This window comes from Camelus dromedarius, chromosome 32 (assembly GCF_036321535.1).
Source record: "Camelus dromedarius isolate mCamDro1 chromosome 32, mCamDro1.pat, whole genome shotgun sequence".
Classification (NCBI taxonomy): domain Eukaryota; kingdom Metazoa; phylum Chordata; class Mammalia; order Artiodactyla; family Camelidae; genus Camelus; species Camelus dromedarius.
Window position 1 is genome coordinate 21,392,039 of NC_087467.1, and position 19,652 is coordinate 21,411,690.

General features: G+C 53.8%; 1 protein-coding gene across 4 annotated transcripts in view; it reads left to right on the top strand.

Annotated features, from left to right (window-relative positions):
* The first annotated feature begins 349 nt into the window (after nucleotides 1–349).
* The window catches only part of MTCL1 (microtubule crosslinking factor 1), a 110,845-nt gene continuing 91,542 nt past the window's right edge, over nucleotides 350–19,652 (top strand). For 2 of the 4 annotated variants that reach the window (XM_031439172.2, XM_064481605.1), the window contains exon 1: nucleotides 15,362–16,789. In XM_031439172.2, coding sequence (XP_031295032.2) covers nucleotides 15,734–16,789 — 1,056 coding nt within the window. In that variant the 5' untranslated portion in view covers nucleotides 15,362–15,733. Of the gene's footprint in view, nucleotides 815–2,284; nucleotides 2,531–15,361; nucleotides 16,790–19,652 lie in introns of those variants that run through there. The other 2 variants (XM_064481606.1, XM_031439169.2) reach the window with 2 other exon arrangements.

Here is a 19,652-nt window from a genome sequence, read left to right on the forward strand (position 1 = left end):
CCCACGTCCCAGGGGAGGACACTGAGGATCGTTCGTGGACTTGCCCGGGGCTCAGTGGTGACAGCACCCCGGGCTCCTCCCTGCTCGGCGGTGGCGGGAAGCTCACGCGGTCCCTTGAGTCCCAGCTCAGACGGGCATCCTTTACTTGTTTCCCTCATCCTTAATCTCAGGTCACGTTTCCCACCCCGGGCTGGTTTCAATGCTCAGCATGTCTGTTAAAGTCTTTATCTACTCGACTTTGGACGGCCCTTCCCTCCCTGACTTCTACCACCACAGACCCCTCTGCAGTTTGTGAATATCGTACAGATGGACTCGCCACGTATGCTGTTGGTAGACTTTTACAGAATACTGTGTCTGTCTCCGTCATCTCTGGGATTGGAGGCCATTGAGCTCCCCACTCACGGAGCCTCACCTGTCTGCAGGCCTGGATGGTCAGGCCACTCAACATGGCCGTCCTCTCGCTCTCTGTGCACCCCTGCTCCACCAGTGCCTGCTGCCCCTACACCTGCTCGCAGGACTGACCTTCCTAGGCACCTGTCCCAGGTCCCAGCTAGGGATTGTTCTTGTCAGAGGGGCGTGAGGGGCGTGCCATCTGCTGGTTTCCCTGGTGACCAATGGGCGAACCTGACATCAACTCTCCCTATAACTGGTAACCTCCCCTTCCCCCCAGGAGCGAGCCTGCCGCCAGCCACGTCCTGCCCACTGTCCCAGGGAGTCACTCCAGGACCTTGCTTCAGACGTGTGAGCTCCCCCATCCATTTAACCTTTGATGTCTGTTACTGGCTCCGGGCTCTTCCTTTGGTCTCGAAGCTGGGTGAGTACAGGCCTTGTAGGCCTGTGGGGTGCAGCCCCACAAGGCCCAGTCAGGACCAAGTTCTGGAAGGAGAAGCCTTGGAAAAAGACGAAAGCTTTCCACCGAATGCCCAATGGGAACACTACACACCGAGCCCGGGGCGGGGCGGGGGCTGTGGTGCACTCAGGTGGGCCTCCAGACCGGTTTCCCAGAGCCTCCGATTCTGCCTGGCTCCCTGGGTGGTTCTCTTGGGTTTGATGAGCCTGGTGTGCTTTTAGAAAACCCATCTGTGGAAATCCAAACCAAATAAAGCTGGCTAATCAGGGTCATTACCAAATGATGGTAATTTCCTCGCTCTGCAAGCTGATTCACTCTCAGGTCCCTCGCTGCATGTCCAAATATGTGATCTAAAATGAATTGAGCCCGTTTTCAGGAACATCGTCACACATCTATCCAGACATACCTGATTGGACCGTATTTATGTTTTCATTCACTTACTGAAGTTTGTTCCTTTATTTGCCCATCCTGCTTTAGCTGGTGACCACGTGGGAGGGGAGGGGGCTCTGTGGGTGCAGGTGGCAGTGAGAACAGAAACTGACTGTGAATATTAAGATGACTTTCTTGACTCCACAGCTGGGGAAGGCTGCTTCATATTTCAGTTACAGTTACTTCTGTGTCTCTCTCCCCAGCTAGAGTGTACAGCACTTGAGAGCAGAGGCCTTTTTCCCTATCCAACGTCTTTTCTTCTTTAACGGAGGTATGGGGATCGGGCGCAGGGCCCCGTGCGCGCTAAGCAGCTGCCCTGCCTCTGAGCTAGGCCCTCCCTGTCCCCGCCAGGACCGCAGTCTTTGTGAATGAGTCTCGGCCCAGAGAAGATGTTCAGTGAATGTATGCCCACGGTAAATGCGTCTGGCCAGAAAGAAGGAAGAAGGGGACAGGGGGAGGGAGAAAGGGAAGGAAGGAAGAAAAGCAGTGTGATTGCACAGAGCTGTGGCCTTCCTGTGTAGGCACGTGGACGGACACACGTATGGGAAGAGCACGCCCTTACAAAGTTCTTGGAGAAGTGCTATTGCTGTGTCATTCCGAGATGGAAGCCTTTACACTCATACAAGCTTCCTGGTCATATGGTAACTGGAGGGTTGAGTGTGAATTGCTACACAGAAAGCGAATGTAACTCACTTGTGAAAACACAAGTTGCACTGTTGTGCCTTTTTTTTTTGGCCTATTAATACAAATGAGTAATAAATGGTGAGCAATCAGACTCGCTATTGACGGTACTGACTGGAAGGATGAGGGTACCGGCCATTGCTGGAGGTCAGCCCTGACCAGTGAAGGGGGTGAGCTGTTGTGATTTTTACCTTTACTTCCTTCTCCCTGTGCCTCGACCGACCGACCGGGAAGCAGCACCGCCTTCACCTAGGAAACCAGCTCTCAGCTCGCCGGCGGAGACAGGAGGCCGCACCCTTTCTCATTACAAATTTGCTTTTGCAGCTGGTCTCCTGGGACCCGGGGAGGACAGAAACCTAATCCGAGGCCCAGCACCCCCCTGCTGGCCCCTGAGGGTCGAGCTGGAGCCTGTCTAGACTGTGAAACACGCCCATTGCTCCCCTTGAGATGGAGACTCCAAGGTGGTTTTGTTCTGAAGATGATGAAGCAGTGCGACTGCTCTCTGGATTGTGAGCGTGCCAGGCCCCGGGTGTCCAGCTCTCCTCTTCCCCAGGTTCCGGGGAGCCGCAGGTTAGCATTGAACTTGAGGGGGGAGGGCTCAGCTCAGCGGTACAGCGCATGCTCAGTGTGCGCGAGGTCCTGGGTTCAATCCCCAGTCCCTCCATTAATAAAAGAAGAAAGCATTGAACTTGAGACAGGGTGAGCGGGGGGGGGGGGGGGGGGGGGGACGACACACACACAAAGACCCCGGTTCCCACTTTAGTTATGTTAATTAAGAGAGCATGCGGGGACAATAGGGCTCTGTGGTCTTTATCCGCGGCTGTGGCGGCGGCGGGTCCCTTCTGGGCCCATTGTTGCCGGGGATCGGCGACCCCCGGGCCGCGCTCCAGCTGTATGCAAAGTGCGGCGGGCGGGCGCGGGAGCAGACGCTCCAGCACCAGCGCCTCCCTCCAGGCCTCCTTTGGATGATCTCAGCCGCTACCAGTACCTTTGGCTATCAGGTGCTACTCTAAGTCCTTCGCGGTGAAACGACTTAATTCTTACAACAGCCTGGAGGTGGGTGCTGCTAGCGCTCTGATTGCAGACGCGGGTCTCACTAACGCACAGTCGGCGCCCCCGGCCCGAGATGGGGCGGGGGGAGTGGCCCAGAGGGGAGGCTCGCGCTGCCTCCAGGTGGCTGCTCCCGCCCTCACTCGCTGTCGGCCCGTCTGTCCCCTACCGTCTAGCGTGACCGCCGGGGCCTGGAGCCTGAACCGCCTGGTGCGCCTGGCCCGGATCGCTCCCGCCTGAGCACCGCGGGCCGCGAGGCCAAGGGCAGCTCCCGTGCGTAGCCCTCCCTGCAGGACAGTCGGGTCGGAGGGAGAAGACACCTCTTCCTTGTGCAAAGAGAGGCTGTCTGTGTGTCTTATCCCCGGGAGAACGTGACCGGCTCAGTGATTGTAACCGCCGTTCCAGGGGCGTCCGCTCGAAGCCGGTGGTGGCTGCCCTGCGCGGGAGGCGGGAGGGCGGACCCGCCCCGCGCAGTGAGCGAAGGAAAGCGGCGCAGCGGCAGGGAAAGCGCGGGTGGCGACTGAGCAGAGGGTGCAGTGGAGGAGCAGATGCTGAGACGGGTGTCCAAAACCGGCTCTCAGAGGAAGGGGCCGCAAGCTGAGACCCGCGGACAGATGAGGCACGCGTGCAACTGAGGTGATTGTGCACGTTCGTTTGCTGACCTGGAACAGTAGATTCAAAAATACTACGTCCCCGGGGGTCAGGACCTTATCTGCACCGCCCTCCTCCCCCGCCGCCAGCCCTCCCAGCGCTCCCCCCCCCCCCACCAAGTGTGCTCAGAGTCGGGAAGTTAGCCAGCCCCGCAGCAGGCGGTGGTCCCCCCGCCGCACACTCGCTGCTTCTCCGAGTGGCACTGTGAGAGCAGTTAGCATCCACTGACCATTCGCCGGGCACTGCGGAGGGAGGAAAGTCAGTCGCGGGTGATCTGAGGAGTGCTGCATTTGAATTTGTACTGAACTTGATCAAATCGTTCCTGTGTGTGCGATGGGTCTTATCCAGTCCTCCCTTTACAGTGGAGGCCGGGCATGGATGTGACTTCCCCAGAGCCACACGTTTAGAGCCTGGCAGAGCCTGGCAGGGAATAATACTGGACAAAAGCTTTTACTCCCAAAATAAACAGGAAGAGAAGCGTGGCTGGGAGGTGATCGCAGTGCACACGCGTTCACTGCAGCTGGTGGTACAATGCTATTTTCCATAATTTGGTCAAACAATTTGAAAAATTATAGCTAATCCGAAGGAGAAAAATGCTCCTTCCTTCCTCGTCTAAGGAAACAGTAGTGTAAATACAGGAGACGCTCTGTTAAGTATAAACACAGTGAAACACATCTTCAGATTTTCTTCCCTCCCAACGTGAAAATGATTGAAAAATAGTCAAGGTTCCCAAAGGAGATAACTCCACTGTGTTCCCACGGTGCCTGGTTAGCCGGTGGTTGATGTGACATGTGGTGAATAATCATGATTTATCGCCATTTACTGCGGACACCCAGGGAGGGGCTGGGAGCACAGGCAGTGGGACCAGAGTGTCCCTGTCACCTCTGCCTGCAGTGTAGGACCCCCACCTCACCTTTTGTGGAAAGTTGTGATGGGTCAGAACGCTACCAATAAAAACACAGCTTCTGTTTGTCCTAGAAAGTCCTAAAAATATTGGTAAAATTGAAATTTAAAAAAAAAAAAAAAAAGGAAAACCAACAAAAAAAGGAAGGAGGGGAGGGGAGAAAAGGAATCTTCCTGAAGAGAACCTGCCCCAACAGGAACAGGCTGATTTTTATAAACCACTGTCTCTGCTGGTTGGGCTTACAAAAGTGGGTTGGTTTTATTCTCCCATAAACTGTCTCAAAGTAACACACATGCTGTGACATCCACACATTCAGTCAAGCACTTGGATTTCAGTTAATGATGTGGTTTAGACCCCTGAGATCCAGGTACGATTTTACACATTCATAATTTTTCTGTCACCTTTTCTGCCAAAAAAGAAAAAAAGTCTTTGACAAATGGTCACACTTCTCTGGAGTGTGAAGAGGAGAGGTATGTGACTTCCCTGGTGTCCTGAGCTGGCAGACCTGCGTCTTGCGTGGAGCCTGGCTCAGAATGTGCAGGAACCCTGAGGGGACACTAGCTCTGTGGCTTTAAGGGAGCAGGTGAGGGTTAGAGGCCATGCTCCCTGCAGTTAACCAGAGTCCTCTACCGGGTTCCCCAGCCCTGAAGGCTTGGGGAGGAAGTGAGGAGGAGGAGAAATGAATCTATCGAGTGGCTGGCTACGTGTTGGATGTTTGGGGTGCTATGGAGGTAGGTGCCCTGGTCCCCTTCCTTTACAGCTGACACCATTTACCCCACTCCCCACCCAGACTCCTGCAGGGCTGCTGGGCTCCATCCCCACCGCCCTGGGGCAGACAGGGGCCCAGATTTTCTCTCCTGGGAGCTCTGGGACACAGGTGCTGAGAAAAGGAGCCGGATAGCTGTCGGGAGCAGAGCTACGAGGCATGTGTGGTCAGCAGCCCAAAACCATCCCTGCAGGGGACCCATCCCACAGGCAGAGAGAGTACCAGCGAGAAGAGGCACAGGAGCCCAGGCTGGCAGCTTGCAGAGAGACACGGAGACAGAAGGTCTCCGAGTCCCTCGCGCAGCGTGGCTGGGCACCATTTCCTTCAGGTCTGAGGGCGTAGCTCTCTGTCCTCAGGAAAACCCCCTTCTAGGCATATGTCCCCGACCACCCCCAAAAAGCTTGCACCCCAAGCCCAGCCTGGGAAGGAGCCTGATTTTGTGTGATGCAATTCCCAGGCTACTTCCAGGAAGAAAACAGCATTCTTGTTTTTTAAAAATTAAAACAATTTAACAAATAATAAACATTAAGGGGATACAGAAATTGTTCTGGGAAACTCGACACCCACCCACCCAGTCAAGTGAGACAAAAGTGAGCTTTAATTAAAAATCCTTTTTTTACTGTGTCTGATCTGACAACGATCATCCAATAACCTCCTTTTCCTATAATATGTCCCTGGCGAGAGTGAACTGTATGCCTCCTCCAGGGGCCTTTACTTCTGTGTGCAAGATTGCACCAAACTGGGGGGAGGGTGTAGCTCAGTGGCAGAGTGCATGCCTAGCATGCATGAGGTCCGGGGTTCAATCCCCAGTACGTCTGTTAAATAGATAAATAAACCTAATTACCTCCCCCCAGACCCCCCCAAAGATGACACTAAATCTCAGACCCTGATCGTAATCACCTGTGAAATCTGCTTAGGTCAGCCATGCGCCAGGCAGCGGAGGTCAAACTGGTCAAACCATGATTTCACCTGGGGATTTGCTGCAAACCCTGATTCCCAAGTCTCGCCCCAGGCCTGTGACTAGAGCCCTGAACGGAGCTACAAGAGGACTCTGAAGCTTCTGAAGGTTTCCTTTTTGGGACTCCTTTAAGGCTCGCCTTTGGGTGGGTCCACTGAATACACTCTGCTGCGGGGGCCAAGGGCCGAGACGGGCCCGGTGAAGAGCGCACCTGTTGCTCTCACCCAGCCGGGAGCTTTGTTTGCTGTTTGGCCTGCCCCGTGGGAACCCCAGGCTGTGGATCGGCCCGGGCTCCCCACCCCAAGGAGGTTAATGAGGAGCTTCTCCCAGGGAGCAGGCCCAGCGAGTCGGCCAGGCTCTGATGTGCAGGCAGATCCCTGCCGGGCCACTTCCACCCAGGCATTTAGCTTGGGGAATGTCCTGTCCCCAAACGGGAGGGCTCCAAGCTGACCGCTGGCAAGGGCTGGCGTCTGTCAGTCTGTAGGAGAGAGGGCAGGGAAGGAGTCTGAGTGACTGAGAAGGCAGATTTGGAAGAGACAAAAGTGGTCACCTCCTTTCCAGACCATTCCTCACCGGCCGCCTCCCACCCCCATCCAGGAAAAGCTGCTCACCTTTCCTTTGTGCCCCCCGCACCCCTCTCCCTACACAGTGTCACCCGTTAACCTTGCTTCTACCTGGCTCCTTAACAAGGCGCTTTGAGGGCCGAGGCGGCGATCAGTCATCTTGTGTTCTCTGTGTCTGGCAAAATTTATTTGCTGAGTGAGCTTTAAGTAGGGCTGATTCAAGTGTTTGGGTGGGAAAGATAGTCAGATCCTACGACCTGTTCCGGCAAAGCTTCCTGACTCTACAGGTTCCTTTTGGGCACACACATACATGAGCATGCGTGTGCGCACACATGCACACACACCTACACACGTCCTTTTTTTTAAAGTGAAGTTAGTTGAGTTTCAATGTATTAGTTTCAGGTGTACAGCAAAGTGATTTAGTTACACATATACATATATTCTTTTTCAGATCCTTTTCCATTATAGGTTATTATGAGATACTGAATAGAGTTCCCTGTGCTGTACAGTAGGTCCTTGTTCTTCATCTGTTTTATATGTAGTAGTTAATATCTGCTAATCACATACTTCTAATTTATCCCTCCCCCAGTTGCCCTTTTGGTAACCATCAGTTTGTTTTCTCTGTCTGAGTCTGTTTCTGTTTTATAAATAAGTTCACTTGTATAATTTTTTTAGATCCACATATAAGTGATATCACTTGATATTTGTCTTTCTCTGTCTCACCTACTTTACTTAGTATGATAATCGCCAGGTTCATCCATGTTGCTGCAAATTGCATTATTCTTTTTTTGTGGCTGAGTAATACTCCATTGTAGATACATACCACAACTTCTTTATCCAGTCATCTGTCAATGGGCATTCAGGTTGCTTCCATGTCTTGGTTGTTGTAAAAAGTGCTGCTGTGAACACTGGGGTCCATGTATCTTTTTGATTTAGAGTTTTCATCTCTTCTAGATAGATTCCCCAGGCATGGGATTGCTGGGTCATAGGGTAAGTCCATTTTTAGTTTTTTAAGGAACTTCCATACTGTTCTCCATAGTGGCTGCACCAATTTACATTCCCACCAACACAAACACACATCTTGGTGGTGATTTCAGGTCAGCTAAAATTCCTTTTCAGCTTCAAAAAGCTTCCAGAGGCTGTCACAGCTAATTGCAACGTTCCCTGAAGTTCCACCACCTTCCTTCAAGACTGCAGGTCAGTACTGCTCACACGTGGGGGCCTTTCAGTTCCCACCGCTGAGCCAAAGAAACATCTTGAGGATTCAAACTGCATTTTGTCAACCCGGTCAGTTCATTAAGGGCTGGTCAGAGGTGGACCGTTGTGTTTCCAGTAAACAAGAGTCCCCTAAGGAAGGGAGGGTGCCAATAAGACATTACTTTCTTGGTTGAACTCCGAGGGCACCACTCAGGGACTTGCAGTGCCATTTACATATAAACAGTGTAATTGCATTGAGAGTGGGAGCTGGCAGAATTAGGCTGGTGCTTGATATGCTAATTACAATTCTCTCTAATCTATGGAGACTGTTTGGAAAGAGAATTTTGAATTGGAGAGAATTGAAACCCAGTGAGGTTGGCTTGCTCAAAGGTGACAGGGCTGATTAATTGGAAATTTTCTGTTTTTCAAATGTTCATAAGGTCCTTTTACAGTATCTCATTTAATCCTTGCAAGGGTTCTTGGATGAGTATTTCATTACTATTGGCACCATGCTGTTGGTGGAGAAGGGAAGTCACATGTAGTGGGTGGGGAAATCTGTTGTGATCGGCCATGATTGCAGCTGATGTCAGCCTGGTCCCTGAGTGAGGCATTTACAGGTCATTTTTTTGCTATGGGGCAGAGCTAAGACTGGGTGTTCCCATTCTTTTTTCTTTTCTTTTTTTTTTTTTAAATTAGAGTATAGTCAGTTTACAATGTTGTGTCAGTTTCCAGTGTGCAGCATAATGTTTCAGTCATACATATACATACATAGATTCCTTTTCGTATTTCTTTTCATTATAGGTTACTACAAAGTATTGAATATAGTTCACTGTGCTGTACAGTGTAAACTTGTTGCTTATCTATTTTATATATACAGTAGTTAGTAAATCATCTTGTTTATTTTATATATAGTAGTTAGTAGTAATAAGCTATAATGGAAAAGAATCTGAAAAAGAATATATATGTACATATGTATAGCTGAATTGCTTTGCTGTACACCTGAAACTAACACTGTAAGTCAACTACACTTAAAAAATTAAAATTAAAGAATAAATTTTAAAAAGCATGCCTCACTCCTTACATGCGTTAAGCTGGGACGCACATTAAAGCTTGTTCAAGTTCAACTCCCTAATTTCACAGATTAGGTCTCAAAAGCCCAGGAAAACCGAGCTATTTTGTCCAAGGTAGCTGAACAAATCACAGTGACCAGGCATAGAACCACATTGTTTTAGCTCTTCATTCATAAAATTTGCTTATCAGTGATTTTACACAGAATTAATAATTAAAATGTATTTTTTGTGTGTGATTGTATACAGTGTCCCATCTCCTGAATTAATCAGGAAACGTATTTCGTAAGTACAGTCTGCTCTGGAACCTCCTATAAATGGCGGTTGTATTTCTGCTTTCCATGTAGACCTCCTCTTATTTTGTACGTGGAAATGAGCATGGACTTTGGGCAGGGAAGCCAGAGTCAGCAGGAAGAAGTGGTTATGGGCATCATATGTCCACTTCTGTTCTGAAGGGTCGTAACTCTGTAAGTGGAGGAGTAAATAATGGTGAATTACCAAAAAAAAAAAGCAGCACAAGACATGCCAGCCAGCTCAGAATCTGTCTGGGGAGGTGAGTAATGCTCTACATTAAAGAGGTGACGACGGAACTAATTAATTTCCCTGACGTTTTCAGAATGCGCATGCTGCCGACCAGAAAAGAGGGAGTAGTTTGATGAATTTTCCTTTTTTAAAAAAGATATTTTCCATATGCATCAAGCTGAGAATCCCAGTTTTTTTAAAAATAACAAAATCTTAGCAGTCATGTTGTATGAGGAAAGAAGTCCGAATTTTTTATTTTAAGTTTAGCAAACATGCCAAAAGCTTGCATCAGGGAACACTGCTTCGTTTAATGAAAGGACGTGCCTTAGAGTCACCAGCCTCCACTTCCTCGCCCCTGGAGGGGACACTTGTAGGATCTGCTATTTCCTTTGCGTGGGGGAAGGATGCCATCCCAACACCCACCACAAGGGGGCACCAGCCCGCGAGACCGCTGCACTGTCTCCGCTCGAGCCGCAGTTCCCAGCACCGGTAGCAACTCGCCCCGCCTTTTCTTACAAAGGCCCTTTAGTTTCGTGAAATGAGAATCAGTTGGCGTCTCTCCCTAAACACGCATTTGTAAAAAATAAATATATTGCTAAGAGAGGAATAATAAGAATGTAATTTATAACAGTAATATGTATTTCAACATCTAAAGCGTAGGTACAAATACTAGAAAATACGTATAAAGAAGTACTCAGATCTTCTACATAGAGACAACTGCTAAGATGCAGGCACATGCACGTGTTTCCTCGGTGACTCAGGTGCATTGAGTGGCGCTACCAATGATGAAGCAATCAAAGATGAAAAACTATTCCCTGTGAATCTCCCGATAAAATTAAGTCGTCTTAATTTCTCTTGCAGCCGCATTCTTTTAAAAACTTCAGTACCTATCAAAACAACATGAAAAAATGCTGCTGTATATGTAATAAAAGTGTTATGTTTATGTGTAAAACAGGGCCCCCCAAATTCATGTGAAACCCTGATGCCCGGCGTGATGGTATTAGGAGGCCAGGCCTTAGGGAAGTGATTAGCTCATGGTGGTGGAGGCTGCATGGCTGGGATATGTGCCCTGAAAGAGAGGCCCCGGACCTCACCTCTTCCGCCAGGTGAGGACATAGAAGATGGCGGTCGGCAGCCCAGGAGCGGGTCCTCCCCAGACCCCGACCTTGCTGTGCCTGGAACTCAGACTTCCAGCCTCCAGAACCGTGAGAAGTAAGCGCCTGCTGTTTCCACGCCACCCGGTGTGTGGGGCTCTGTTGTAGCAGCCCGAGCGCAAGAAAACAGACAGTTACATTCTCGGCTCAGCTGATGGTAAGCAGATTTTTTTTTTTTTTTTTTTTTTACCTTCAGGCATGTTTCAGGAGGATGTTTGGAAGTCATGTGGTATGTGGGACAGTTCTCTGGGAATACTGCAAAACATCCAGCATCCAGCACTTAAGACTGGCTCTGGGACAGGCCCAGATGCCGCGATGCTGTCCCCAGTTGGGGCTTCACTGGCTGAACTTTCATCATCATGATCTCTGCACCCCATCCCCTGGAATCCACAGCAGTCTCGGAAGGACTTGAAGGACTTTCAAACAGAACCAGGAGGAAATGCAAGTAACAAGCATGTGACAGACACTTGGTGCCGCGTGAGAAAACACCAACCCGAGGCTTCTCGGGGGAGGGCAGAGAGTCATCTGTATCAAATGCCTTTGTTAAAAGTTCCAGGCTCTGCTCCACACCCTTGAGATCAGCTCTCGGGAGGACATGGCCATAGAGCCCACGCGTTTAATAAGCTCACCAGGTAGGTCTCAGGCGCTCACATTTTAAGGGCTTCTGAGGCCATCGTCCTATCACACAGTGGCCGGTCTGGCCAGGCCCCCGCGGCATTTTGGCAGTAACCCTGCAGGGGCAGCGGGGAGGCCCCGGCACCCCCAGGAAGGCCACCTGACTTCACCTATTTCCTTTTCAACCCTAGCTTTCCTGAAGCACCATAAAAATAGCCCGCTCAGTTAAAAAATCTCCTTTCCACTCTTTTTAAAGAGGATGACTTCTTATGACGTAGACAAGGAATGATTTCATCCTCTAAACGTGACATTATGCTAAAATAAGGTAAAAAACTGGAAAATAGGTACGTGCCTTGTGGACAAGGTTTTGAGGGGGCAGCTCTGCCCATGACGGCAGAGCACTGCAGGAGGCAGAGTCCTGAGGCTGTCATGTTTCTCTCCTCTATGAGCCCAAGTTTAAAAAAAAAAATGTGTTTCTGTTTATATAACTGTATAGACACAGACTCAATTTCTAACTCTCACTCCAGGTTTGCTTTGCTTACTTTTTAAAGCACTGGAGGGTATTCCACTGGTAGGAAATACTAGTGACGGTGATGGTGTTGATAGTAACTACCCCAGGCCACACAAAGGGTCAGTGACAGGCAGGGTTTGACCCAGATCTACCTGAAGCCAAAGCCTCAGCTCTTGTCACTGTAGCTAGCACACTGCGCTTTGACAAGGTCATGGATACAATCGTAGGAAATTACCCCTGACACCACGGCTGCCTGCAGGACCTTGGCCTGTGATCAGCCTCTGCAGAAGAAGGGGAAATCAGAACCTTGGGGTGTAGTGCAGGTGTAGGGTGAGGGAGGGAACGGAGGAGGTTACCGATGGGAGCAGGTCATCCGGCGAAAGCTAGAACCCCAACAGGCCAGACTACAGAGGAGACCCGGCCACTCAGGAAGGGGCAGGGGGAGAGGGTAAGTTCCCCAGTGTCTCCCTCGCTGTTACACGCCAGTCTTCCGACAGCGCCTCCCAGTGGCTACACTCAGTCAACACACCCAGGAGCCCAGAAAGCCAAACTATCCGTGGTTCCCTGGAAACAGCAGCACCAGGGAAGGGCAGGGCCTGGGTGTGAGGGCAGACAGACCAAGACAGGCACCCCCACACTGGATTTTGTTGTTTTCCAGAACAAAGCACCTAAAGGCTCCTTTAAATAGTACCCCCCAATACCTTTAGACTAACTTGATTTAGCAAGAACAAAACATTATTTTAAAATCTCATGTGACTTTCAAAACATCTATTATGCAAGGGGATATCTCTGTAGACCTGCAGCCCGCTGACCCCTGGAGACAGAAAGTGTTATCAAACGCCGCCTCTTTGCCGATGGCCTGTGGAAGCAGTTGCCTGGCTAATAATTCAGAATATGGATTTTGTTTGACGTATTACCTGAGGGGAAGGGAGCTGGCTACAAACAGTATGGTCGCCTGGCTGAGAATTTTGGAAGGCCTGCTCACTGGACACTTCTGAGCTGGCCTTTGCATGATTGTATGCAGTGCGAGGAGCCGGCGCGCTTGGGCTGTGAGTCTTGGACGTAATTCTTGAGAAATGTGAGGGCGTCAGAGACTCCAGGTCTCCAGAGGAAGGGCAGTCAGAAAGTTCCGGCATTCCGGTCGGTTGTGCTCTGGGGACGGGCAGTGCCCCTTTCTGATTAACCAAGCGCTGGGCAGGGAGAGCTAACTCACTCCAGGGCGAGCTGGCTGGACCGGGCACCGGGGCAGGGCGCCCGTCGAGCCTCCCTGCAGGGTGGTCGACACCAGCGTCCTCCTTCTCCAAACGCCCCGTGGCACGTGGCCTCGTGTCAGCGACGCCTGTGTCCTGTGTTTTGGAAGGACACAGCCAAAGAGGGAGATTTAAGGTTGAGGTCACAGACTTCCGGGTCTGTTTTTTTTTTTGTCTCAGAAGTCTGTCTGCTTATCTTTACTCCTCCTGAGATAGGAGGGAAGGGGGCGGGGCACAACCACTAAAAGAATGACATTGCCACTGAGAATACGACAAAAACAGGTGAAGACCTACTAGGCACCTGCTAGGCCCAAGATGGCGGAAGATCGGACCCCCAGTAGCCCTTGAGCCTTACTGTGCGCACGCTCGTTGTACTAGGTCAGCTGCCGAGCGGCACACCCTCAGGCACCGAGACAGCTCCCAGGCTGACCGTAAGAGGTCAAAAAGTGGCTGGGGCCCACTTCCAGGAAATCCCTGCCCCTTCCCCAAAACAGTTGGAATAGTCCTCCCACTAGTTAGCCTATGAAATTACCCAGCCTGTAAAAACCAACCACCCTACGCCCTGGGGCTTCTTGCCTTCTGAGATGGCAGCAGTGTCGGGGGGGGGGGTGCCTCCCTTAATACCACTACTTTCACTTAACAGTGGCTCACTCGAATTTCTTTTCATGAGTGCAGCCGAGGACCCTCACTTGGTGGGGTGCATCTTAGGGACTCGCCGAGACCTGGGACACTACCACCGTCTCCTGCCCCACCCCAGCAACTTGTAAGCATTGCTGGCCTTTGCCTCTGGGCAAGCCAAGTCGACACTGCAGGCTGGCCCTCATTCCTGAGTGTTCCCCACCATCCTGTTACCAAGTTCAAGCTCGTGCTGCTCTAATACATCAGGAGAGAGGGAGTTGTTGGAGCCAAGAATAGTGACTTCATTTGGAAAGCCAGCAGACCGGGAAGATAGTGGCCTAGTACCCCAAAGAACCGTCTTCCCCGAGTTGGAATTCAGGCTTCTTTCATGCTGAAAGAGGAGACGGTGAAGGGAAACATTTCTTGGTTCCCGGCAGCCTGCTCTGCAGGGGTTGTGATCATTTCTTCCCGCCTGCAGCCACTCACAGGTGGGCCTGGTCAGGATGTTTCCCCGGAGCTATGAAAGGTGTTTTAGCTTAATGCTAATTACCTGGGAGGCAGGGTTCCCAGAGCTGGGCCATGAAGTATCAGTTAAGCTTATAGGCAACCTCCCTTTAGTGATTAACTTGTAATAGAACACAAATGTTCTTCTCAATTATAACCCCACAGCCAGGACAAAAACTGCATTCAGTGATACTGAAAAGCACGTTACAGTTTACCCAGAGTTTTCTCGTTCTGGCTCTTTCAGTCCCCGCAAACACTCAGGAGGCAGTATTTTCTAATTCCACAGGTGAGGGATCTGCATGTCGGAGGGACAATTGCACAGACTCGGTGTGAGTCGCGGCCAGCGTGCACCGGCTGAGCCACTGACTTCACCTCTGTGCACCCACGTCCTCATCCTTAAACAAGACAGTAATTCCGAGCCGGGCTGGTTATGAGGATTAAATAAAACAGTGTGGAGTGTCTAACAGGGCCTGGCTGGCAGGCCGGCACTGTTAATTCCAGTTCCCTTTCTGACCCCAAGCTTGGCGAGGTGCTTCTCCTATTTCGACGGCAGCTCCTCCTCTGAGGTCCAGAGGCCACTGGGGGTGCCAAATGTGGAGCACCGTGCGCGTTTGGACGCGATAGTTAGCTGCGTCGGGGACCAGCAGTCCTTAAAGGAGTGTGTGGAGACCAGTGTACAGCTAGAGAGGACAGCGGGGTGGAACTAAGGGCCCCGGGGACGCAGGGCTGGATGCCCGGCCTATGGGGGCCATTTTTCAGCCCTGGAGACGCCGGCGCCCCAAGGCGCACGCGGCAGAAGGGCCCAGCCAGCTTCCCCCGCCCTCGGGGGACATTGGCCGCCCCCCAGTTCACCTCTGCCCCTTCCTTCTCCCTCCCCCAGGTCCTTCAAAGTCTCCCAAGCCTCAAAAAGCCAGAGGGTCCCGGGGTGGAGACGGCAGGGGGCTGAAGCCCGCTGGCCCGCCCGCCCGGGAGCGCAGCCCCGCCCCCACCGCGGCGCCGGCTGGCGGGAGGCGGGACATGCGCACGCGGCGGCGGGCCCGCGCCAGGAGGGAGGGCGCGGGGGGCGGGCGCGGGCCGGAGCGGGCGGCGCTGCAGGGAGCGGGGCGCGGGAGCCGGGCGCGCGCCGCCAGCCGAGGGCGGGTGTGCGATCCCGGCGCGCCGCGTGCAGAGGATGCGAGCGGCAGGGAGCCGCCGCGCCGCCGTGCCTCGAGAACGCGAGCGGCGGTGACCTCAGCCAGGGGAGAGCCGGGCGACGGCGGCTGCGAGCCTCGCGGGGATCCTCGGGGCCGGAGTGCGGACGGCGGCGCGGGAGCGCGGGGCGCAGACCGGGCGGGGCTGGCGGACAGTGATGAGCGGGCGCGCGGGGAGGCTGCACGCCGCCGCCGCAGCCGCCGCCCGGAGCATCCGCTGCCGGAGCTGCTGCTCGCGGCCCGGGCTCCGGCCATGGACACGCTGAACGGCCCTGCGGGCGGCGGCATCCCGGACTCGAAGCCGCAGCCGCCCGGCCAGCACCACCGCCACCATCACCTCCACCCGCTGGTCGAGCGGAGGCGGCTGCACCGTGCGCCCTCGCCCGCCAGACCCTTCCTCAAGGACCTGCACGGCCGGCCCGCGGCCCCCAGCCCGGCCCCCGCGGCCCCCTCCTCGGGCCGAGCCCTGGCTCCCACCGCCCCACGCTCGCCCAGCCTCGCGGGCAAGGCGCCGCCCTCGCCGGGGCCCTTGGCCGCGCCCGGCCGCCTCTCCCGGCGCAGCGGCGGCGCCCCCGGCGCGAAGGACAAGCCGCCGCCGGGCGCCGGGGCCAGGGCAGCGGGCGGCGCCAAGGCCGCTCCAGGTTCCCGGAGGGCGCTGCGCGCGGCGCCAGCGGAGCCACTGCCCCGGGTCGGGAAGCCGCCGCCCGGGGCCGAGCCGCCGCCCGCCTCTGCCAAGGGCCGCAAAGCCAAACGCGGCTCCGGGGCGGTCCCCGCCCGCGCCGCCGGGCCCCCGGTCGCCGCCGTCCCGGTGCCCGCCGTGATCCTCGCCGTGACCACCGCGGCCGGCTCCCCCGCCCCCGGCTCCCGCATCAGCCACACGGACAGCAGCTCCGACCTCTCTGACTGCCCCTCCGACCCTCTGTCCGATGAGCAGCGCCTGCTCCCCGCCGCCAGCAGCGACGCCGAGTCCGGCACGGGCTCCAGCGATCGGGAACCCCTGCGGGGGGCCCCCACGACGAACCCCGCAGCTCGTGGGGCGCTGCCGGGTAGCCCCGAACCCCCAATGTTCCTCTCCGCGCCACAGGCCGCCTGCTTTGGAGGTCGGAGCAGTCCGGGTGGGGTCCCCGCGGGGTCCCCAGGGCCCGGCGTGGCGGAGGATGCTGGGGGGCGCGCGCCCCCGGAACGAACTATCCCCGGGACTCCCAAGGAGCAGGGCCCGGGCGAGCAGCCCCGGCTGGTACCGGCGGCGGAGGAGGAGGAGCTGCTTCGGGAGATGGAAGAGCTGCGCTCGGAGAACGACTATCTTAAGGTGCGCAGCCCGCCCCGCAGCAGGTGTCCCGGAGGCGCCCCGAGGGCCTGGGTGCGGGCGGGGACCCGTGAGGCCCGCCTTCCCGGTCCCCAAAGCGCTTTCTCCCGCTGCCATTCGCTTTCCAGTCTCCGCGCACGCTGGGCGTTGGGAGCTTGAGCCAAAACTTCTGGAAGGAGCTGCGAGACCTGTGGGTCCGGGCCGCTTGTCAACCCGCTTGGCTTGTTTCTAGAAGGCTTGCTTCTTTCCGCTAATCTTTTGCCCCTGTTGCTGTGCTGCGTTGATTATAGCGACGGCCGTTACCACTTTTGGGATTACTCGGTTGACCCCCGCCCCAGCTGTGGGAGCTCTGGGCCCGGCCCCGTGGGGTGAGCGCGGGGTCCGAAGGGTGCGGTGGCCCAGGCTGCAGATTGGCCCGCCGCCTCTCCCCCAGTTACGGAAAGCCAGGCTCTCTCCATGTCCTCCCCCAGGGGCTCTCACAGCACAGACAGCGGGGCCTCGCCGTTTTCAGAGATAAACCTGAAGTTCAGGAGTCCCTTGAGCGCGGCCTGGGTGGAGGGAGCTCGGTGTTTTGCTGGTCGGCTTTCTGTAAGCGTCCACCAGCCGGCTTCTCCGTGTCAGGAGTCCCTCCTCACGCCAGTACTTTCGAGGGAATCACGTCCTCTCTGAGCGCTTCCCGGCCGGGCCTGCTCCAAGTGGTTTCTTGGTCCTGTTAGCTTTGGGGTGCGAGTCTGACTCCATGTTTTCTCCGAGGAGGAGGGCTGGTGCTGCAGAACCGCGGGTGTAGACAGTGCTGGGTGGTGGTGGTGGTGGTGGGAGGGGATCAGGACAAGAAAGGTGACTGGAAAGGAAGGAGGGCTGTATTGAAAGCAGCTGTTCTAGTTTATTATGATGCTCATTGTCGCAAATAGCGCCGGTGGTATTAATTTACTGTTTCTGTTAAGATGCTTAAATGTATATGCCTTCTCCCAAACCAGGGCGGTGGCCCTCCTTCATCAGTGGGTTCTGTGAGTCGTTCTGTTTTCTCAGCAGATGCCAAACCTCCCGGGTGGAGGCCCAGTTTTGGCTGGTGGGACCAAGGGGGTTGGCTTGTAAGGTGCGTGGTGATGAGGTGGGCAGTCCAGACCGGGCTCAGAGCAGTGGACTGAGCATTCCTAACCCAGGCACGGAAGCTACTCCAACCTAGGCTGAGCCCCGTGGCACTTCATCCTGCTCCAGGAGGCAGAGCAGGAGAGGTGGGAGAAGACAGGACTCGGGGGTGAGAGATTTCACAGAGTACCTTTGCTTTTGTCACCGACTCTTATGTAACAGTCAACAGAGTGAAATTCAAAGGTGCTGAAGAAAAAGGGCCACCCTGTTGGGTGTGACGCTGTTGTGCAATCCGCACTTTTGAAAACTTTCCATAGATGTGAGCTCCCCCAGGGTGAGAAAGATCATCTTGTTCATTGGTAACCTCAGCTCTTAGCATCCTTCCTGACTTAGTGTTTCTGACTGTGATGTTTGTGCAGATCATGGCAGCTGAGCAACAGAAAACTGAGGGTTTTTTTTTTTAAGGAAAGATGTTTCTCATTACATCTTTGATCTTAAGGTAGGCAGCCCGTATCATTTCAGGGTTCATTCCTAGGTAACGAGCTATTTGATTTTTCACGTCATTCGATTCTCAGTGAAGGAAATTGTGTCTGAGCCTGGAGTCTAATTAATCTGGTGTATTTGATGTTTCAGTGAGTCTCATAACAACACAGGGTATAATCGTTGTTATATTGATCATAACCCCAGTTTCACAGACAAGGATGCTGAGAACCAAGAAAAGTTAATGACTTGCCCGAGGTCACACGGCCACTAACTTGTGCAGCTCGTATTTCCCCTGCCTCCAGACCTCTGTCCTTTCCCTACACCAGGCTGCATCCCTGTTTCCATCAGGGTTGCTTTTCTCAGACCACATTTGCTTGCCATGGTGGTTTTATTAAGCTCAAAATGTTCCCAACATATAGCTTTCTTAGGGGACCTCTTTTTAGGTGAAAGGGCCACAGTGAACACTTCTCCACTAGCCTGTGGACAAACGGTCCCATAAGCCCCGCTGGCAATGTTTAATTGGTGGGAAATGTCAGTTACCATTTCCTGTGGAGAAAGTGTCAGGACCGACTGCTTCCGTGCCTGAGTCCATCCGCCAGCCGTTCCTCTGACAGCAGGAGACAGAAGCGGGGGCAGAGGAGGTCTGTGGAGGCTCGGGAATCAGGATGGTCACAGATATGTGTGTGAGTTACGTGCTTGGCTGTGCAAAAGCTTGCACAGTAGTTCATTTACTGTCAGTAAATGACAGTAGTTCAATTTGAGGAAGAAAGGTGGTGATCTCCACCCACTGGTGCCAGGAGCGGCAGTGACCTTTGCTGTAGGCCCGCCTTTGCACGTGGGGTTTAGAGCGTGCGTGTTATAAGCCAAAACTGCTGTTTGTTGCTTTTGTTCTCAGTGATCCTTTTTTGAGATGGTAGATAAAAGTCAGTCCTCGACCTGCTGCTTTCCTAGGGAACGCTGTACAGAACTCTCGTGGTTAGAAAGAGCAGCCTCTAGTAAGTGTTATCTAACAAGAGGAGGCTCCACCCAGAAATCTTGCTTTGACGTGTCCTGGCGGCTGGTACACATTAAGTATTACAGGCCTTCCTGAGACTCATGATGTCTGAACGAGAATGACTAAGAGGAATCAAGCGGAAAATAAGGTCTGCACACCATAGGAGGATGCCTTATTGATCGGAACACTCGAGTGGGATTCTCTCGGTTTCGAGCCAGACTGCTGCATTTGCCCACAGCGGAGCGCCCCTCTCCTGCTGTGCAGAGCTGTGCGGGGCCTCCCGGCCCCTGCTTCCACAGC